The sequence below is a fragment of the Galeopterus variegatus genome, unplaced genomic scaffold, assembly GCF_000696425.1.
Source record: "Galeopterus variegatus unplaced genomic scaffold, G_variegatus-3.0.2 Scaffold1948, whole genome shotgun sequence".
Classification (NCBI taxonomy): Eukaryota; Metazoa; Chordata; class Mammalia; order Dermoptera; family Cynocephalidae; genus Galeopterus; species Galeopterus variegatus.
The window spans coordinates 64,318-74,178 of record NW_007728059.1 but is presented as its reverse complement, the minus strand read 5'-3'; the positions used below and the strand labels follow the sequence as shown (position 1 = coordinate 74,178).

The 9,861-nt window shown below is 49.2% G+C and overlaps 1 protein-coding gene across 1 annotated transcript in view; it reads left to right on the top strand.

Moving 5' to 3' along the window:
• LOC103596155 (serine/threonine-protein kinase 10-like) overlaps nucleotides 1–9,861 on the top strand; it is a gene marked incomplete at its 3' end in the record, with an annotated part of 85,815 nt that overhangs the window by 15,307 nt on the left and 60,647 nt on the right. The window contains exon 2 of the mRNA XM_008579732.1: nucleotides 9,136–9,300. Coding sequence (XP_008577954.1) covers nucleotides 9,136–9,300 — 165 coding nt within the window. The remainder of the gene's footprint in view (nucleotides 1–9,135; nucleotides 9,301–9,861) is intronic.

Here is a 9,861-nt window from a genome sequence, read left to right as displayed (position 1 = left end):
ACCCATCCACCCATCCACCCATCCACCCATCCACCCATCCATCCATCCATCCAACCATCCACCTATTTATCTGCCCACTCATCCACCCACCCAACCTCCAATCCATCCATCATCCATCCACCCACCCATCCATCCATCCACCTACCCATCTACCCACCCTCCCATTATCTGTCCACCCATCCACTCACCAAGCCTCCCATCCATCCACTAATTCATCCATCTACCCATCCATCCATCTATCGATCCACCCACCGTCTATCCTCCCATTTATCTATTCACCCAACCTCCCATCCATACACTTATCCATCTGCCTATGTGCCCACCCATTCTCATCTCTATCCTCTCACCCACCCATTCATCCATCCACCCACCCTCCCTTCCATCCACCCAACCACCCATCCATGCACTCATCCATCTGCCTACCCATCCTCCCGTCTTCCCATTCACCCACCTTCCCACTCTCCCATCTATCTACTGGCTGTTCTGTGCCAGGATCTATGTGGGTAGACTGAGATGAATCAGACATGTGCTTAGCCTTTCAGGACTCACAGAGAGAGAAGCTGTGATACAAATGACTGTGGCCCCAGGCAGTCTGTGATGAAAGCAGGTTCTGGGGAAGATTTCATGGACTAGGCTGTGGTCAAGTCAGATTGTGTGGGCTGGTTGACAGCAGGTATGGGGAAGGCATTCCAGGGGGGCGGAGGATGAAGAAAGGCATGGGGTAGGGAGCAGGAAGGCCCTGGCTGTGGCATGGGCCTGAATGTAAGGGAGCAGTGGAACCCTGCAGAACTGGGTGGGGCAGGTCACGAGGGCCATCAGGCCTGGGCCAGGAGTTCTGGCCTTATCTTGTCAGTAGCAGAGAGCCATTGAGGGTTTGCCCAAAGAGTATTTCTGGTTGAAGATGGGGGAGGAGGACTGGCACAGGTGGAAGACCCCTGGAGATGATGACACTGGTGGGCTGGGCAGAGGCCCAGATGTGCGCTCCAGTCCTGGCAGCTGCTTCCCAGCTGTGACCTGGGGCAAGTCACCTTCTCTGCCTGGGCCTTCCTTTTCTCTTCAGTAAAATGAGGTGGCAGTTCCTGTGCTGGATAAGGGCAGGGTGCTCATTGTCCTGTCTCAAGAGACGACAGAGACTTCGGCAGGCCTTCTTAATCCTGAGGCCCACAAGGACCCCTGCCTCCAAAGGCCAGGCCTGAGGTGCACACAGCTCTTCTTGACTGACTCTTCCTGCCAGCCAAGGGCCTTAGTGGGCACCGAACCCAAGCTCACATCGGCTGCCTATCCAGGCTCTGTGTCTGCTGCCCTCACACCACCCTCCTTGAACTTCCCCTACACGTAGCCAGTTCTTCTGTGACCCCGGTTTCCTCCGGGGTCAGATTTCCTCTCCTTAGTAGAATTGAAGCCTTCCTGCAATTTGCAAATCATCACCATGCAAAGATTAAATGTGTTCAGGCGGGGACACCACAGCTGGACATTGTGAGACACAGACGCTGCTTTGGTTCCAGTGGCCTGAACCATGTTTGACACAGGCCTGGCACAGTGTTCAGAATAAAGAGTATGGCGGGCTGAGCCCATGGCGCACTCGGGAGAGTGCGGCGCTGGGAGCGCAGCAGCGCTCCCGCCGTGGGTTTGGATCCTATATAGGGATGACTGGTGTGCTCACAGCGCTCACTGGCTGAGTGCGGTGCGGCCGGTCTCAAAAAGGACAAAAAAAAAAAAAAAAGAATAAAGAGGATGGGGAAAATAGAAACCTTTAGCCTTGACCACCCATTCTTTGGGTGTGACGCACACACCCAGGCTTTTCCTCTGACAGGTCAGCTGGGACCCTTCCCCCACACCCTGCTGCCCAGCCAGGTTGCTAGGAGACCTCACTAGCAAATGACCACCTGGTGGGCTTCCTCTGCCCACTCTCTGCACTTGGCCCCTGTTTTTCCTCCTAGAAAAAGAGATACATGTTTCTGAGGCTGGGTCTGGGACACTGGAATGAGTACTGGATGCTTCTTCACCTGTGTGAGGGGGTATTTTCTGCCAGAGGGCTGGGGTTTAAAGCCTCGAATGCAGAGCTGTCCACAGGAACTTTCTGCAATATTGATGGAAATGCTGTGTCTGCTCTATTCAGTATGGTAGCCACAACGTGGCTACTAAGCACTTGAAATGAGGCTAATGCAACCGAAGAACTAAACTTTTCATTTCATTTCCTTTCTGTTAGTTTAAATAGCCACATGTGGCTAGTAGCTACCATAATGAGCAGCACAGCTCAAGTGGGTTCCTGAGAGGACAAAGGTGCCCTTTTCTGACATATTTAAGACATGATCAGGATGAAGAGGTTGCTTTCTATGCTGGAGGCTCCTTTGGACCAACCCCAGTCTGTCCTTGCTGGGATCCCTAGGAATAATTGCCGATGTCCTTGGGTGAAGATAGCCCTTATAAGCCACTTGGTGGTGTTGCACTGTTTTAGCTTGTCCTTGTCCGTAGGCTCCTATAGTTTTCCCAAAGGAAAATTGTGGCTTAGCTACAGTTATATTATTCTGCTTTGTTACTTATTATTATGGCTTTAGTATTTTTTTCCACTATATTGTCTTCCTATTTACTATTTTAAAAGATTGCTTAAGTTAACTATTGTCTTACCACTAAACATTCAGGTTATTTCCATCTTTTTTCCATTGTTATGGACTAATGTGAACATGATATATTTTTTTGTTGTCCTTTTTTGAACTATTTTCTGGCCTTAAATCCTCATAAATGAGGGATAATAGGCTTAAAAGGTATTTTCAAAGCTCTTAAAACCTATTGCTAACTGTTATCTCTAAAAGATTGAATCAGTTTACATTCTTGTCAGTAATGAGAATACCTATTTTACCACATTGTTACCAGCACCAGGGTTATCGTTATTGCTTGTTTTTTGCTTATTTAATAAGCGTAAAATGATCCTCTCCACTTTTTTGGAGGAAGATTCTTGTGGCAGAAGAATTCCATGGTTTCTGTTTGTTTGTGGTCCCGTTAGTCACTACATTTCCCACCTAGTCCCCAGACCCTAGATTATCAATCAGCTTCTCCATGACTTGTTGGTCATGGTGGGTTTGGGAATGAAGGTGGCCCTTGTTACACATGCATTGCATGGTGAAATACTTTTATAGATGAAAACACCTCCAGAGATGGGGAACTCATTTCTTCTCTGGTGGCAAATGACAGGAGTCCAAAAGGGACTTTACTGGCTCACATAACTGAAAAGTGTAAGGGTAGATCTGCCTTCAGGAACAGCTGGCTCCAGGTGCTGCACAGAATCTTAGCACTCTGCCCTCTTTCATTTGCGGGCCCCGCATCCTTCCACTTGGCCTCATATTCAGGCAGGTTCTCTGAAAGAGTGGAAAGATAGCTTATAAGACCCTCCAGCCTTCCATTCTACCAGTTTAGCAACCCCAGAGAAAGAAAAGGCTGCTTTCCTGGTAACATTAGCAAAAAATATAAAAAAGCAAAACCAAACAAAAAACACACAGGTGGGTCACATGCTCACCTTGAAGCAGTGACTGTAACAAGGTTCAGCACTGATTGGTTGGACCTGGGATGTGAGCCTGGACGAAGGTGGGGTCAGCCCCTCATGAATCCCCTGGACTGAGAGTAAGGAAGAGGCGGTTCCCAAAGGAAATGAGAGTTTTGAATCCACAGGGGGAATGGATGCTGGCCAGGTCACCTGCTGCCCCCCACCCCCTAGGCAGCTCTGCTGGCTCCCAGGCCTGAAGTTAGGGGTGCCACCCCGAACAATCTCCTCCTGCCCCTTTGCTCTTGTGTTCTCATTTACTCTTCTTGAGGCAGGTGCTCCTGTTTCACAGATGAGACAGGTGTCACAGATTGGACCTGGTGTCTTCATCACCTTTGTGGACTCAGATTTCCTCAGCTGCAGAGTGGAGATTAGGGAGTTGGAGTTTAGGAGCAGTGGCTAAAGCTCTCTCTGGTTCCCAAAGTTATCTCTGTGATATCAGCTATTTCCCGGCTGGCCTCCATGTGGCTGATTCCCAGGAAGCCCCCAGTCCCAAACTGGACTGGCTGAGTCCCTTGGCTGGGGCAGGGCTCCTGGCTGGGAGGGTTGTCCCCACCTCCTGCAGGCTGGGCCCCACGCCGGCACAAGGAGGAGGATTGTTCCCACAGAGGTGCCTGGGCCAGAGAACACAAGTGGCCACTGTGTGTCTGCTCTCAAGTGTGTGGGCTGAGGCGTTAGTCACTGCTGGCCAGCCATCGAGGGCCAGGCCGGGGATCCCCTCACCCTTCGCTGGACCCCAGCCTTGCCTCAGCCGGTGGGAGAGATGGACGTCAGAAGCCGCAGACAGCCACTTGTTCTTTATGCGACTTCTTTCTTGTCAACTCCCACGTTTGCCCCATCTACTCAGACCACCCTTAGCTTTCCAAGACCCACCCACTCCCCAAGGTGGCCTCACATCAGAGCACAGAGAGAGCGTGGGCACAATTTCTTCACCCTCTTACTGTACAGAGGGGAAACGCCTAGCCCTGTTATGTACCTGCTGTGTGGCCTTGAGCAAGTGACTTTATCTCTCTGAGACTCAGTTTTCTTATGCATAAGATGGGGCTCTTAATAGAGGAGGAGTTGTTGTAAAAATTAATTGAGGGGATCAAAGGGTGTTCTAGTGCCTTCTCTCAGCTCTAGTGCCTTGGACCTAGTTTCATTTTCAGGCTCCTCTCAAGGACAGAATGGTCCAGGCTGGAGGCTAGAAGTAAAGGAGGACTTGCAGTGATCTCAGCTGTCTCAGCAGTTGTTCTGAGGTTGCACTTCATTGGCTGATTTGGTCACATGCCTATTCCTGAGCCAATCACAGTGGCCGGCAGTGTTCTGATTGGCCAGGATGAGTCACCCACCCACTAATAGATGTGGTGGTGGAATCAGCTCCATTGCCGCTTAGGGACTGGGAATGAGGGCAGGTTGGCTCTGCTGAAAAAAATTGGGGAAGAGTGAATTATGTTATGGAGGGCTATGATTCCTACGTGCACATTCTCCTTCTTAGGCAGAAACTGTTTGACTTGTTCATTAGAAAAGTGCCTCACTCTTTATTAGGGCTCAGTAAACAATGGTGGAATGGATGAATGAATAGGGCATGAGCTGCTTCCTGGCAGTACAGTATACTGAAGAGAATGCTAGACTGGGACTCGGGAGACCCCCATAGCCCACAATCCCAGTTGGGTCCTGATACCTCTCCAAGCCTCAGTCTGCTTATCTGGGAAATGGGCACAATGGCTAATGCCTGCCTTAATGGCTTGTGGGTGGATTAAATTCTGGTAGCCTGAGCACTCCTTCTGTGTGTGTTACTATTGGCTGTGGTTGCCGTTTATCTTTAGCAAAGGGAGATGGAGCAGGGAACCCTGGGCACTTGCCAAGAAGTCTTGGGAAGTGATTTGGAGCGCATACTCTGAGCTAGGCAGGCTTGCATTTGGATCCAGCCTTCACTGTCCACCCACCTCCCCCGTCCCTCATTATGTTGTGTGACCAGAGGCAAATCATCCAGTCTGTCTAAATCTTAGTTTCCTCATCTGTCAACTGGTACTGATAATAGTTGTCTTCGAGTGCTGGATTGAGGATGAAGTGAGAAATTCCATTTAAGGCGTGTCCTGGCACACAGCTAGTGCTTAGTCAGTGTAGCTGTTTTTATCATTAGCCATTATTACATGTTCTGTGGCCTCAAAGTGATGGATTGCCCTCTCAACCAGGCTTTTAAAGAATTTAATTTTGACCAAGTCACTTTATAGTCCACAGTTTCTATCAACCCCTCTCTGGCAGGCTCTGGTGTCTGTGAAATCTGAACGAGGTGCTGGGCAAGGGTGTTCCTCATGTTGACTCTGGCGCCCGGCTGGGGGCTGGCCCTGTGTTCAATGCTGCCTTTCAGGGTGGCAGGCAAGGCAGGTTTTGTGTGCTCCTGGAAAACTGTTCCTCCTGAGTCTCCTCCTCCTTAGAAAACATCATTTTCAGGAAACCCAGGAAACGGTGACATGCAGCCTTCACCTGCTCTCAGGAGTGAAAGTTGAATGATTAAAGGGGTGGTCTTTGCCCAGCTTAGTGTGGTCAAGTTGGTTGCCTTTGTCACCTGGCCCTAGCTCTGGCCACCCTCTAAGACCTCAACCTTCTTTTCTGTAAAGGAGCAGAGCTGGCCTCACTGCTCTTCTGGGTGTGGGAAGGAGGAGGAGTGTTGTACGGAAGTGAAAGGATTCTTTGCTGATCCTCTCGTGGGGACATAAAAAAAATCAGCTTTACAAGAAATGAAAAGGCAGGTACACAGTCAGTTAAGAGAGAGAGTGTGCGTGCGTGAGAGAGAGAGAGAACGCTCCACAGAAGCACCTGGTTGCTTAATTGATGGGTTTCTAAGGCAGGTTCTGAACACACTTTCGAAACTGAGTGTAGGGGCAGAGGACCCCACAGAGGTAGGGCCCAGTGAGCAGAGAAATTCTAGGACAAGGACTGGCTCTGGGGAATGGCCCCACATGAAATTTCCTTCCCTGAACTGGGCTCCTGAGCTGGATGCAGGAGGTTTCATACTGGCTTGGAAGGGACTTTGATGGGAGAGAAATGTGCACCGGCAGCATTCCAAATCCACTCTGCCACCTCACTCTTTGGGGGGCTCTGCCTTGGTCTCCTCGTCTGTACATGAGATAATAATAGCACTGATACCAGGAGATAAATGAGTTAACGCATATAAGAAGTGCAGAGCAGTGTCCCATGCAGAGTGTGCCCTTGGTCAATGTGAAACTGTTGTTGTTATCACTGCATGGGACCCTGGGGACTTTGCAGCTCAATTAATGAAATGTTTACCTAAACTGAGAATAAAAGTACAAAAAACAAATGAACATAAAAATTACCCGTTTGCATCACCCCCGAAGCACTTTCTTCCAGAAGGCTCCATGGCAGGGTTAGGGGCCCTCTCCCAGTTCCACACTCCATCGTAAGTACGTTGTCTCCTTACTCTCAGTAGAGAGTCTCTAGATCGGGTAGACCTCAGGCTGGCTGGGGAGACCAAAACTGTGTTGCTCACTGAGTCCAGCAAAACACATTTCCCCTGTGCTTTGCAGTAAATTGCTGTTCAAAGCCTCCAGATGAGCAGCTGGCTTTTAGGGGCCCTATTATAGGAAAGTGTGTCCTTTTTCAACACTAAAATCCCTTGCAGCACGGTGGGTGAGATGTTCACAGCAGCATCCCCTGAGGCTCGCAGGACCACCTAAGGCAGCTGCGGGTCCTGTCTCCCATTTCCTGGACACCAGCTCATGGTGTGAAATGGGGTGGGATTGCTTGCACCATTTATATGGTTGTTTCTCTCACTCTCTTTTTTGAATTGTGATTAAATATACATAACATCATATTTATCATTTTATGCATTGGTAAGTGTACAATTCGGTGGCATTAAATAAGTTCACAAGTTATTAATCATCACCACTATCTTTCTATACCCCACATTTTTCATCATCCCCAACAAAAACTCTGTACCCACTAACAATAACTCCCTAATGCTCCCCTCTTCCGGCCCCTGGTAACCTCTATTCTACTTTCTGTTTCTATGAATTTGACTCTTTTAGGGACCTCATATAAATGTAATCATACAACATTTGTCCTTTTGTGACTGGCTTATTTCACATAACATAATGTCGTCAAGGTCCACCCATGTCATAGCATGTGTCAGAATTTCCTTCCTTTTTGGGCCGGCCCCGTGGCGCACTCGGGAGGGTGCAGCACTGGGAGCACAGCATTGCTCCCACCGCGGGTTCGGATCCTATATAGGAATGGCCGGTGTGCTCACTGGCTGAGCATGGTGCGGGCAACACCACACCAAGGGTTGCGATCCCCTTACCGGTCACGAAAAAGACAAAAAAAAAAGAATTTCCTTCCTTTTTGGGCCGGCCCCGTGGCGCACTTGGGAGGGTGCAGCACTGGGAGCACAGCATTGCTCCCACCGCGGGTTCGGATCCTATATAGGAATGGCCGGTGTGCTCACTGGCTGAGCATGGTGCGGGCAACACCACACCAAGGGTTGCGATCCCCTTACCGGTCACGAAAAAGACAAAAAAAAAAGAATTTCCTTCCTTTTTATGGCTGAATAATATTCCATTGTATGTATATACCACACTTTATTTACCCATTCATCTGCTGGTGGGCACTTGGGTTGTTTCTGCCCCTTGTCTACTGTGAATAAAGCTGCTATGAACATTGGTGCACAAGTATCTGCAGTAGTCTCTGCTGTCATTTCTTTTGGGAATATACCTGTGAGTGGAATTGCTAGGTCACATGGTAGGTCTATGTTTAACCTTATGAGAAACTGCCAAAATGTTTTCTGTGGTGGCTGCACCATTTTACATTGTCAGCAGAAACACACTAGGGTTCTAATTTCTCCACATCCACGCCAACACTTATTTTTTGTTTTTTGATTATAGCCATCCTAGTTGGTGTGAAGTTTTCGCATTCTCTTTTCATCCAGTAAGAAACAGTTGTTTTGCCCAGGTGCCATGCATCTAAGGAAGGAATTCCGCTGTAATTGGTGGCCACTTACTTAAAACCCTTTTTCATTCTACTTCTCATGAATGTGAAATGATGCAAACAAATGCATGAAACATTCCTATTATACTTTTTAAGCAATACGGAGAGAGTGAAAGTGCCCTGTGAGTGCCCCCCCCATTTCAAGCCCCTCCCCAATCTGCTGTCAGGCAGTATCTTTCCTGAGTTCTCCATGCATTTACAGACACCTGTGAGCATGTAGGAAAGCGTGGTTTTCCACTTTTTTATATAGAAAGTATCGTGCTGCTTTTATTGTTCAGCAGACTTTTTGCTGAACAACTCAGTGATCTGTCTGTGTTCTATTTGCAGAGCTGCCCCGTGCTTGCATTTGTGTTTGTTCTGTAGGGTAGGTGTACTGTACTTATTACTATTCTACACAGAACACCGTTTCTCGTGTATGCCCCTTTGGGCCGACATGATATGCTGCACTGGCCCAAGTCAAGAACAATGTATGTTCCGGTTCGGCATTTCAGTCCCCATCTAGACATCCGGCCTCTGTTTTCACACTTGGGCAAGGCCCTCTGGGCTGGCCTCCAGGGGTCAGTTTCCTGCTGAGGGTGACTTGTTGACCTTTCTGTGTCTCCCCTTTGCAGGCCAAGAATAAGGAGACAGGTGACCTGGCCGCGGCCAAAGTCATTGAGACCAAGAGTGAGGAGGAGCTGGAGGACTACATCGTGGAGATTGAGATCCTGGCCACCTGTGATCACCCCTACATCGTGAAGCTGCTGGGAGCCTACTACCATGATGGGAAGCTGTGGGTAAGGGTGCTGCCTCCGCCTGCCCCCACATGGCCCCCACGGCCTGCTGCTCCCGAGCTAGCCTGGTCCTAGGTCTTCAGCTCTTTCTCAGCATCTGCTTTGAGGGCAAGGGCAAGGAGAAGGGGAAGTAGCGGGGTACAGGGTCCCCTGCCCTTCCCGCAGAAGGGAACTCTAAAGCTCTCCTAACTGGCCTCAAATCCCAGCACTGCTACCTATAATAAGCTGGTTAACCCCAGACAAGTTCTTAGCCTCTCCATGCCTTGGTTTCTCCATCCATACGATGGGGACAAATGGTACTTAGCTCATAGAGTTGTTATGGGGATTAAATCAGTTAATTTATGATGGGTGCCTAGAAGACTGCCGAGCACATGTAAGAGCTCAGTAAGTATTGGCTGTTTCCTGATTTGTAGTAGTAGCACCTCTTCTACCACTGTTGTGGCTGCTACATGGGGATGCCTTTTGATGGCTGCACTGAAGAAGGGGGACCTTTAACAGCCCCCCATTCTCCATCAGTATCTTCATGCTTTGATGTGCACAGCGCAGATGCAGCTTCACGGGGGG